This window comes from Rhinolophus ferrumequinum, chromosome 22 (assembly GCF_004115265.2).
Source record: "Rhinolophus ferrumequinum isolate MPI-CBG mRhiFer1 chromosome 22, mRhiFer1_v1.p, whole genome shotgun sequence".
Classification (NCBI taxonomy): domain Eukaryota; kingdom Metazoa; phylum Chordata; class Mammalia; order Chiroptera; family Rhinolophidae; genus Rhinolophus; species Rhinolophus ferrumequinum.
Window position 1 is genome coordinate 18,304,362 of NC_046305.1, and position 12,426 is coordinate 18,316,787.

Below are 12,426 nucleotides of genomic sequence, written 5' to 3' on the forward strand. Positions count from 1 at the left end.
TGTAAATGCCATGAGCTTTTAATTTAGGTAAATTATGTGTGTTTTAAAGATAGAGGAGTTTAGAGTCAAAAATGTGCTGATACATCTAACATAAATTAGATTGATACATTAAAATAAGCACATATGCCTGGGAGTTCAGACAATGAAAAGGAGTTCAGAGCAGTCCATTGAAAGAGGCCGCAGCATTTAAAACGAGCCATAAGGAGGAGTAGGTATGTTTGGAGCTTACTTAGTAGCTGCGTAGAGGGTTGCCTTTTTTTCCCCCACCTTTTGATTATGAACAGGTATACAGAAAAGCTAAAAGAATAGTGCAGTGAATATCTGTACACCTACCATCCAGATTTAACAACCATTAACGTTTTGTCATACTTGTTTGAACGCTGAATTTGTGTACGTGCTTATGTGTATGTATGTGTTGTTTTTCAGTAATTTGTAAGTAAGTTGCAGGCATCATGACATTTTCATCCCTAGGTATAACCACTGGTATCTCCTAAAGACATTCTCCTACATAACCACAATTCCACTAGCCACAACAAAAGACACTGAACAATAATACATTAATGTCATTTAATCTCTATTTCAAATTTCCCTAATTGTCCGTGTCTTTTATAGCCATTTTTCTCAAACCTGAGTTTGATGAAGGGTCACACATGTCATTTTTTTAAAAACAGATTTATTTTGTTTTGTTTTATTTTTGGGGGGAGGGGGAAGAAGACTTTATTGGGGAACAGTGTGTACTTCCAGGACTTTTTCCCAGTCAAGTTGTTGTCCTTTCAATCTTAGTTGTGATGGGCGCCGTTCAGCTCCAGGGCCAGTTGCCGTTGTTAGTTGCAGGGGGCACAGCCCACCATCCCTTGAGGGAATCAAACCGGCAACCTTGTGGTTGAGAGGACGCGCTCCAACCAACTGAGCCATCCGGGAGCTCAGCGGCAGCTCAGCTCGAGGTGCCGTGTTCAATCTTAGTTGCAGAGGGCGCAGCCCACCATCTCTTGCGGGAGTCAAGGAGTTGAACTGGCAACCTTGTGGTTGAGAGCCCACTGGCCCATGTGAGACTCGAACCGGCAGCCTTTGGCATTAGGAGCACGGAGCTCCAACCGCCTGAGCCACCAGGCCGGCCCGGCATTTTGTTTTTATAACTCCTAAAGCTCTTTTACTCTAGAGCAATCCCCTTCTGGTCCCACCTGTTCAATTCTTGTTTTATAATGTTGACCTTGAGAAGGACCAGACCAGTTTTCTTATAACTTTTTTGTTGATACCTTACCAGGGAAGTTTCTTGCAAATTGAAGATTCGGAACGTTTTTAAAAATTTTAAATAGTCAGGTATTTTGTAGGAGATATGTGTCCAGGTTGTCAGATGATGCCCCCATCTACCTTTTTCAGTAGCTGATGTACTTTAAATGAATCTTTATGTGCAAAAATAATGTGAGGTGTTTCTAAAATGTTAGAACAGCTCAGACAGACATCTATAAAATACAAACGAGAATTCTATTTAATGTCACTGCTATACAGCCACGATTACAATTAATCATTTTAACTGTGAACTTACTTCTTTCCCATTTGTTCATGTCGTTTGTTTATTTGTTATAAAAACTGTGATCATCTATACACGTTGTTGGGCAGCTTAGTTTTTGTTTCACTAATTGTGAATTATGGACAGCGTCCTGTAGAATATGTAGCAGGGTTGTTTTCAATAGTGGCTGGGATAAATGTGTACTAAGCCAGCCACATTCCTTCATAGGTGTTTAAGATGAGACACACCCAAATGTAAAGTGCCTGGCCCAGGAATGGAAATGTGGCTTGTCCCCACAGAGCAAATATTTTTCTCTGTTTGAGGCGCCCTGGCTAACATAGGAATTGAATCTTGATGTTTTCTGCCCTGTGTTTCAACAAGTTGAGGGAATGCATGAGGAGTAAACTCTTAAGGGCTCTGTATTTGAATTCTGGCTCTCTTTTTTCCTTTTTTTGGGTGGGTCCCTCCATATTCCTTTCAGGAGATATCAGGAGATCATCAGGTTGGCCTACCTTGAAGGTAAACATGATCCTTTGCCAACATAAAGTGATTTAGAAATGTTAATATATTTTACCAAGCCAACGTCTCTACTAGCATGTGTATTTTAAGCCACCATAAAACATATCTGTCATGCTGAGGAATGTGCCAAAGGCAGGCATCAAAGACTGGCCGAGGGAGTGTGGGGAGTGTGTTTTGCTGTGTTGTAGGGTTGTGCCCTGACAACTTGTGTGAAGCCTGGGATGCTGGCACCAAGTGGTTGCTCAATATTGAAGCCATTTTATTTATTAATTCAAGAATTCCTGCAAGTAGTTATTCATATTCGTCTATCCAAGTGTTGGGGGTGTGGGGGGGAGGCTCAGAGGTAATTCTGTGGATGAAGGATGTGAAGACTGGCTGGACCTGCCCGACTTAGGGAATCAGGGTAACAGCAATCATATGAGCCAGAGATGGCCCTTAGAGCTTGATGGAGATGGAAAGTTGAACAGAGAGGCTGTCTGGGCATCTCTGCCTTCTTTGGAAGACAGGAGTCTCCTGGTGAGAACATTGCTGGCTCAGGGTAGAATGGTGATGGCACTTTTGCGGTTGTTACCTTATTGTTGTGTTCTCCATGGCAATAATGTCATCACTGGCATTTGGTGGGACAACAGGGTGTCAGTAAATCTCGTTATTAGTAAGTTCAATTATCTGTAATTGGGTGACAGGGTTTTGCATCAAGCATTTCATAAAAAGAACAAAATGATGGTAGGGTGGTTCCCCACATCTGTCTAAATATTTGGTTAAAAAAAAAAAGTGGACAAGAAGTTGTCATTTTGAGTGTATTAAAGAATTCATCCATTTAAAAATGTTTTTAAAAAGTAGAAAGTTGCTGACTCTATTAAATGTGTAATTTCCTCTACCTTCTACCATCTATTCTAAGTAAATAAATGGACAAGAAAATAAGTAATAAAATAAATAAAGTATTAAAATCAAAACGGTAAATAATGGTAATGAAAGTAAAGAGGCAGTGTTACAAAGAGAGAGGAGGAACAAGATACAATTTTAACTTCAGGATTAGGGAGTCGTTTAAACCATGGAACCTCGAACTGGTCATACAGTCTACACCCTAGGGTTGTTAATGAGGTTGAAATGAGATAATATATATATTTAGAAGTTTAAAAGACACTATTCAAATTTCACTCCTATCTCTTGAGCAGTGAAAAAAGCATGTGAATTGAAGTTGCAGAGACACTGGTTTGAATTCTATGCCATTTAGTCTGTGCGTTCTCGGATGAGTTCTTTGAATCTCTTGGCATCTCCGTTTCTTCAGCTGTCAAGTAGATGTTCCTATCGTATCACCCTTGTAAGATAAGATGAAGTACATGGACTCTCCCAAGTGGCCTCCGGTTCTGGAGGGTCATCTGTTGTGGGGAGGGGGTGGCGTCTTGTGTGGAAGACGGGCCATCCCTCCGCCCGCTTCCCTTCTAGCTCCTGACCTCGCTGCTTCTTTTCTGTTTGCAGAGCTCCTGCAGAGTCCCACACTGGGCATGGCCACCTTTTCCTGTGTCTGGAGGAGCACGGCTGGTAGTACCATCGCCCAGTCCCGAAACTGCTAAGGCCATCTCAGGCACGTGGGCGCCGGCACCCGAGGGCCGCGTCCGAGGGCCACAGAGCCATGCCTTTCGGCCTGAAGCTCCGCCGGACACGGCGCTACAATGTCCTGAGCAAGAACTGCTTCGTGACCCGGATCCGCCTGTTGGATAGCAGTGTTATCGAGTGCACGTTGTCGGTGGAAAGCACAGGGCAGGAGTGCCTGGAGGCTGTGGCTCAGAGGCTGGAGTTGCGGGAGGTAAGAAGACTGTGTGTGTGGTGGCTGTATGAGCGAGACCTCACCCAAGGGACCAGCCACCTGGGTCTTGGCACCTGCCATACCGTTCAGCCTCCGCCTTGTGTTTAGAAGAATCCTGTTCTTCTTAGCATGGGCTTGTTCTTACACCCTTCAGTGGATCAGGAGACCTACTCTGATGTGAGAAACAAGGACACCACCTGGAGCTTGCACGGAGTGGCAGCCTCCCTTTTCGTTTCTGCCGGCGAGGAGGTTTGCAGGGTGAGGGGAAGGGTTAAAAATGAGCGACTCTCTCACCAAAGTCATTTTCTGTTCTTAAAGCAGTTGAGTGGGTAGCTGGTGTTTGGCGTTCCCGCTGCAAACCAAGGAGAGAACTCCCACATGGAGGGTAGATGCAGCTGCTTTTATTTTTTGCTTGTTAGTTTCTGTGTTTTCCTCTTCAAAGGGAAGAAAAAGAGAAAAAGCATTTAAAATGAGTGACCAGTGAGGCTTTTTGTGGGAGCTTGCAGAATGGGGGTTTTGTTCCTTTTGAGAGTCCCCACGACCCTTGCTGCCTTTGTACTGTCTGTGAGACTTCTGTAGGCTTTAAGCAAACCTGGGGTTGACCATTAAGACAGTCACATTGCCACTCTTTAGAAGAGACGCTTACTTCGTACAGTACATCCCTTCTAACAAGCAAGCCCTGCTTTTTTCAGTCTTACAGACATTCCAGAGAAGAGACTTGGTGAGTAGCCCCTACCAGCATTTGTGTCGTGAGAGCCATGTGGCAGATTGGCTGTGTGTAAGGTGGTAGGGTTGAATGATTGCCAGTGCTGAAATGACTGTGGGTCCCTGAGATTCAAGCCTTCCTAAAGACAAGGTAAAGCTTTGTAGTCGTCCTAGGCCTGTGACATCATTACCCAAGTTCCTCAGGGTACTGGAGAAGGGGCATGGTGGTGCCCGTTGGGAGTGATGGTGTTTGATCAGCCTCCTCATGCCTCACCGTCTTCTTCCTTTCCATATGCACAAGGGAATTTGGGTGAGGGAAGGTCGTCCTCCCCCCTTGACGTCTTCCTCAGCCTGATTCTTATCCTCTGGGGGACTGTTCTACTTGAACTCTTCTGTCTCATGCTGGTCTTCATGTTTATACTTTGGTTTCGGTGATCAGGTCTTCCTTTGAAGTTTAGTTTCCTGTGTAGGAGACTGTCCTGCCCGACAGATATGTGTAGCTCGGTAGCTGACACAATAGAGTAAACACATGAAGTGTTCTCACCTTGCTGGTTGATAGCTGGCTCTGTTTTGCTTATTAGTAGCCCATTTGGACATGCATATTTAAACACAGGGACGTGCATGGGTATAAAGGAAAAACCTTAATACTATAGGTTGGTTGGGCAGGACACTGGTCTAAATTCTTGTAGAAATTTTAGTTATAGATCATTTAAAAATACATGACTCTCAAGTAGTTTTACTTTTGAGTATCACCAGTAACTCACATTCGAGTGATTTAAGTAATTGTTCACATGCATTGGGAGGCAGTACAGCATGTGGTTACATAGTTACAAGTGCACGCTTTGGAGTCTTGGATTTGGGTTTAAGTTATAGTTCTGTCACTTGTTAGTTAGGTAACCTGGGAAGTTTCTGCATTTCTGGGCATCACTTTGGTCATCTGTAAAATGGGAATAATGACACTTGCCTTACTTACCTTAGATTAGAGGGCTGTTGTAAATGTTAAAAGAGATACACCGTGGAAAATGCATAATTCTGTCTCTACTAATATGTCACTGTTCCAATTTGAGAGTCTTTTTTATTAAACAAAATCTTGGGACTTGATGAAATGAAGGTCAATAAAGCACAGTTTTGTTTTTAAAATATGCACAGTTGAGTCGGGGAGTCCAGCATTTAAATGAACAGTGAAGGTCAAATGTAATCACGCTGAGAGGCAATGCAGGGGCAGCAGTGGCTAACCTGGGAGTTGTGCAGTGCACAGCCTGCCCCACTGAACACTGCAGCCCTGGCAGGGGAGAGAGAACCCCAGAGAAGGATGAACAGAGCCTTCACCAAGGGTATAAAAGAGCAGGTGCTATTTTTGGGGGTTGAGAAGCCACCTCTGCAAATCACCAGTTAGAACCACAGTGGAAGGTACAAGGTGAGGCGTGTCTGAGATGTGTATGGTAATAACTGCTCTCAGCAGACTATTGTTTCTGGCAGTGAGAGGGTAAAGGTCGACCCTGGATTATCCCACAACAGAATTGTCAGGTAGGATTAAGCCGTGAAGTCCAGATTCTGCTGTCAAGCATGTGTTGGCAGTGTGACTGATCTCCTAATGCTGAGGTGTGGTTTGTGTTTAGTGCTGGCTTTATTTTGACGTGCCCCAAACGGGTGCATCCACATTAGAGCAAATCACTTTCTTTTTAATTGTGTGCTTTTGTTCTGTGACAGGTGACATCGAAGGTATGGCCTTTTGTGCAACAGTCCTGTAGCTACTTCTGAACTAAAGGGTCAGATAGAGCAGTCTAATACTTTCTTCTTTCGTGCATCCACACCTTAAGGAGGAATGCATTCTTCACCCAGTAGCAGAAGTAGGAGTGGTTGAACACAGGGTCTGCTCCACACACTTGACTTTGGATTTGGGGTCATTTTCCAAATGATGGTGCTTTAGAGGAGAAAATGGAAATCCACCTAAAATATAACAGACTGTTTAGTCTTTATGAAGGTTTGGAAACCAGATTATGATGGCTATTTGACTTTGCCACTACAAGTGTCCTATAGTTTAGGTGTATCCTAAACTTTATAATAGCTTTATATTAGAAAAGGAAAATTAATTTTGATATAATATTTAATCTACATTAATTAGTTTGTGTTTTGCCACTTCATTTTATTAGATAATTTAAAAATAATTTTATTTTTAAAGCAGTTCGAGGTTTATAACAAAATCGAGTGGAAAGCAGAGTTCTATATTTGCCCCCCCCCAACTTTCATACCCTCCCCCACTATAAACATCCCACACCGGAGGGGAACATTTGTTACAACCGATGAACCGACATTGATATATCATTATCACCCCAATACCATAGTTTACATTGGGGTTCACTCTTGGTGTTGTACATCCTGGGGTTTTGACAAATGTATATGACATGTATCCACACAGTAAACTTTTTGAGGGTCAAATCTGGTTTTCAGTGCATTGGTGTGATGCCATTTTGAATGGTGTCCAGAGGGCCAACGCCTGGTTCACATGGTCAGCAAATGCAGTCAAGCCCTGGGAAGCTGAATATAATAGGGTCCCTGCTCCCAGAAACCCTAGAGGTTAGAGAATAGGACAAACAAGCAACATAGCAAAGGGAACAGCCCGTGCCGAGGTACAGAAACAGGAAGGCACATGGGATTCAGGGAATGGCAGAGTTCAGTGTGCACTGATCTGTTTGTGTGTGTCTGGGGGGGTCATGGCGGGGAGAGGCAAGAGTGTGGAAAGGCTGGCGGGAGTCTGCTTTGTCTCTGGCTAGGAAATGTTAATTAGATCCTGTAGGACTTTGTTTCTACAGTGTGTCACAAAAAAATAATTAAAATAACCACCCGCTTTTACTGTATCACCTATCATGCTGAGCACCTTCCATGTATCAGCTCATTTAATTCTCATAACAAGTCTGTCAGGTGGCTTCTCTTGCTCTCCCCATTTTATGGATGGGGGTCCACAGTCCAGGGTGAGCTGCCTGCCACTCCTGGGCTGGCTCAAACCCAGGCAGGCTGACTCCAACGTTCTAATTGCCAGGGATGTGTAGTGGCAGACAGGGGCTGTGGTAAATGCTTTGGCAAACACTCTCGTAAGTTCTATAGATGACAAAAAAATGTGTTGAACTCAGTATTTCACACTTATTTTAATCTTCTAGTAAGTACTCTTGGAATTGTTTGGGGAATAAAACACTGCTATGAGATGGAAAGCCATCAGAGGATTTCAAGGTGTAACGTGACATGATCACCTTATGTTTTAGGAAGAGAACCAAATAGTAGAGAAAGAATGGGGCTGGGTGATAGGAGGATCGGAGATGCTAGTTAGGTGGACATAACAATAATCCTGGCGAGAGGAAATAAAATTAACTCCTTAGGGGAAAAAAATCTGTTTAATTGTTTTAAGTTCTGAAAGAAAAAAAATTAGGTATGAATTTCTGGTCAGGACCTCTATGAAGGAAAAGATTTAAGAGATACAGAAGGCTCAGAAAATTAGAATTTGGGTAATATAGTTACAACATATTTGGATCAATGGGTTTCACCCTTTTCCTTTTCCCCAAATGAAATCTTAGGTGGAACTTGAATATGTAGAATGGAGCTATTCTGTTTGCAAAGGGGATGGCTATCTGGCTGGAGTTCCATTTCCTTATGTCCTTCCTATCCCCCAGTTGAAAATCACTGTTTGAAAATCCCTGATCTAGATTAAGAGAGAAATAGATACAACAATGTTGCTTTATGACTGATTCTCATATTTTAAAAATAAATACTTGGAGAAGCAGCAGAGTTTAGTGGCGAGGAATATAAGCTTGGATCAAACTGAGTCTGACCCTGGCTCTGCCACTTACTAGCTGTATAATCTTGGATAGTCCTTACCTACCCTGTGCCTCTCAGTTTTCTCACCTGTACATGGGGATGGTAATAGTAGCAACCTCCATGAGTTGTTGCGGGGATTAAATGAGTTAGTTTTTGCAAAGTTGTCACAGTATCCCAATGCCTGGCACATAGGAAGCTCTCAATATGTCAGTCTCCTCTACAAAACACCACACAGGCTATCCAGACTCTGCTACCGTCCACACAGCCCTTCCAGAGACTGGACTCTCCCCCTTTTATAAGTCCGCTTGTTCTGTTTCTAGGCTTTGATTATACGATGCTGTAATCTTACATTGGGCCACAATCTTTCAATTAATTGAACAGTTATTATTAATTTAGGATCGTGCTGTCCAGTATGGTAGCCACCGGCCACATGTGGCTACCGAGTAGTTGAATTGCGACGCGTTTGAATTAAGATGTACAGTAAGTGTAAAATAAATATACATCAGGTTTTGAAGGCCTCGTATGAAAAAAGTTAAAATATCTCATTACTCATTTTCATATTAGTTGCATATTAGAAGCATCATATTTCGAATATATCATTTTAAATAAAATTTATTAAAATTAATTTCAGGTCTATGTACTTTTTCAATGTAGCTACTAGAAAATTGAAAATTAAATATGTGGCTCCCATTGTATTTCTACTAACCAGTGCCGTTCTAAGAAGGGCAAGGAAGTCATGCTAATAGTAATAAGTAACATCAAGAATTCCAATAAAATGTAAAATATGAATTATTTCCTTTAGGGATAATCTTGACTCTACTTTTAATTAAAAAAATAAATAAATGGAGGAGGGATAAATAATTTAACAAAGGTACCTGAGATACTCTTCAGGGCTAAAGTCTATTCAAGATAGAGAACTGTTGCTGTGTTAGGAAGTTTAGCATTCTGGGCATTGGTGAATTTGGTTAACTCTTGGGCCTTTCCTAAGGCAAGAAAGATTAAGAATGCTGGTTTTTAAAGGCACCCCTCAAAAAAACAAATCCATAATTGTTTCATAGGGTGAATGATTATCCTCCAGTTTATTCCCCTTTTCTTTTGCAAATTTGTATTTTCGTCTTTACTAAAAGCTGATTTGTCCAAAGTTATTAGCTGTGGTAGAGATGCCCCACATTTTGCTATTTTCATAAGGGCTAGAGTTTATAAAGATAGGGAATCTTAACACGTATGGCCAGCATCAGAGAAAAGCTAACTGACATTAAGGATATTTCTATGGTTTGATTTTATGCTAATCTTCTGGGAATTGGTAATTTACATATGAGTATGGGAGTACTTGATTAAATGGCCCTGTATTTTATAGCGTGCTTAACCACATCCATATACGGTTGTATGTGCAGAGGACTAAAATAATCAATCCTGATGAAGAATCGATTGGAGTAGTCTACTGGGGAGATTTTTGGTCTTTGAATTTGTACTGTTTTTTGTCTTTGTAAGGATAATAATGTGAAATCTTCATGTCAGTTGTGTAAGATAAATTGGCATGAATGTCTGTTTTCTAGACATAGAGGTCTTCATCCTTTTGTTTATTCTAAGTGAGCTGTGCAACCTCAAAGTGTGATTTTTCTTGACTATGAGATTTGCTTCTTGGGTCTATGTTACTCTACAATTTCTTTTCCTGTACTTTTATGAAGAGATTGGCTAGGAAAATGAAGATGGTGCAGTTGTTAATTATAGACGGGTCAGTTACAGAAATCCCAGACCTACCCAAAGTAGAGGTTCGTTGCATAAAAGTTGTTTTTTTACAGTTATCCAACTGATGTACAGTGGTTTATTTTCCAAAGCCATTGGAATGTAATTGCATGAAGTGCTGTTTCAGAGTCTGCTTATGGTCATCTTTTGAAGTATTTTGCATGCCTCAGTAGGAGTTTTAGTGCTTTATGTAATTCCTATATATTTTACGCGGAGGCATACCAACTCTGTTTCTTAGTTTACAACTGAAATACTGGGGACTGCAGGCAACTTATTACAACTTAATGCCAGAAATTTTAAACTTTTGCTTCTGGATGATTAACTCCCCAAAATGCTTGAGATAAGATTGTGAGTTTAATCCCCAGTAATTGCTGAGACTGTGTCTGTAACCCTTACAAATGGTTTGCATTAGAGCTGTGCCCTTGGTGGCAAAACTGGAAAAACAAAACCCTCAAACATTTTTTCCCCCCATTAATAGCCAATGTAGGGGATAACAGCATCTCTGTACACAAAGGAACAAATGAATCAAAAATACCCAAACTGTTTTTAAAGGCCATTATTCACCATCATCTTTTCATGATGCCGTAAGAGGGATCTTACTAGGAAACTAAGGTACCCACACACCACTCTGCCACAAGAAACTAGCATACTTTGAGTGTGGGCATACTTTTATGCTTCCTCTGTTAAGATGAAAAACTCTAAACCAAGTAAACCAGGAAACTACTCATATGAAAATGACAATTTAGTGTGGCATTTTTTCTTAGTGGTACATTTTTAGTAATTCAGAGATGTGGTTTCTCTCCCTGGGAACCAGGATTCTTCTGTCTTCTTTTCTCATCATTGCAGTGAACTGACTGCAGAATTCATGGCACCAGAGCTGTTTGCTAAGAAAATTTGAGAAATAAAGTGGGATTTATAGCTTACCCAGAAGTTTCCTGAGGTTGAGATGGACCTGGCTTCTGTTGGGTGCTGCAGAGAGAAACCAAACAGGTGTCTCTGGCATTTACCTGGGCAACACAATGGGATCCTTTTTGGTCGTGGAGGACATGATTTCCATTTGGAATCACCCACCACATTCTCCTCAACCATGTGGCAATATTTAGGAATGAAGCTTGCCTTCGGAATTCAGCTGGAGTTGAAACTGGCAAGTCATTTATGAACAGGCCTGGTGTGGTCCCAGCTGGGCCTGATGGTATTAATGATCCCTGGGCTAACACACAGGAAGTTGATTGGTGCACATGGTAGTTTCAGTGACCTGTTAGGTTCTGATTCCATTTCCGGTGACGCACTGTAGACACATGGCAGAATAAACCTGGGCTGCGTTGTAAGCTTGACTAGAGCAGGGCAAGAACTTTGAGACAGTTTTTCCCCTCTACTGAACACTCCAGAGTAGGGATAGCTGGAGGAAGAATGAGGGAGGTGTGGTGGGAATGGAGGAGGTTACTTTGGGCATAGCTTCACAGAACAGGGTGCGAATGGGAGTCTCATAAATGGACTTTCCTTCCCACTTGATAACTGAATTCAGCACTTCTAAAATTAGGTTGTTCTGGCCATGAGCAAGTAAACGGTGTCTTCCAGGTTCCCTATCTCTTCCGTTTCTACCCTGCACTGGAAACCCTGTTTTTTAAGTAGTTCTGAAATTATTTCATTGGCTGTATACATGGGGAATCACCCTGAAATATCCTGTGTCTTATGGAAAAGGCTGTATTACAACAACCAAAAAAATCATGCCATGAGTTAGATTTTTTGCGTTCGAAGTAATTTTCCTTGTTATTTAGAGCTCTGTACTAATATGTCTTAAAGTCTTAATATATGTCTTATGTCATATCACGATTTCCCTTGTACCTTTTAATCCTCCTTTTCAATGTATGCACTTGTGTGTATGTTTTGATTGTTTGGTTTTTGTTTTGGAAGATCAGGTCTGGTTTAATGATTTGGTGGGTGGGAAAGAGAAAAAGAAATTTAAAATTTTAGCCTTCAAAGCATAGGAGCAGTAAAAAACATTTTTTTACACCTTCTTTTGAAAAGTCAACTGTAGGATATTTATGCAGTTACTGCGGACCTTTTAGAATTTGAATGTTACTAATTTGAATGAATGACTGTTATAATTTGAATAAAGTATGGACCATAAAATTATACCCCCAAATGTCAAGATTACTTTTAGTGAAAGATAATAAATCATGGTTGGCCTGTTAAGTAACTGCAAAGTTTGCCCTCCCTTTCTCCACCCATGCTTATGAAAGAACTCTTTTCCAACTAAAATAATTATTCCATAGCATAGCACATTACTGTTTACATAAATTACCTCATTTATTATATGCAAACTCGC

General features: G+C 41.3%; 1 protein-coding gene across 3 annotated transcripts in view; it reads left to right on the forward strand.

Annotated features, from left to right (window-relative positions):
- Positions 1-12,426, forward strand: part of PTPN14 (protein tyrosine phosphatase non-receptor type 14) — a 151,201-nt gene that overhangs the window by 60,843 nt on the left and 77,932 nt on the right. For all 3 annotated transcript variants that reach the window (XM_033094104.1, XM_033094102.1, XM_033094103.1), the window contains exon 2: positions 3,509-3,836. In XM_033094104.1, the coding sequence (XP_032949995.1) occupies positions 3,663-3,836 (174 nt within the window). In that variant the 5' untranslated portion in view covers positions 3,509-3,662. The remainder of the gene's footprint in view (positions 1-3,508; positions 3,837-12,426) is intronic.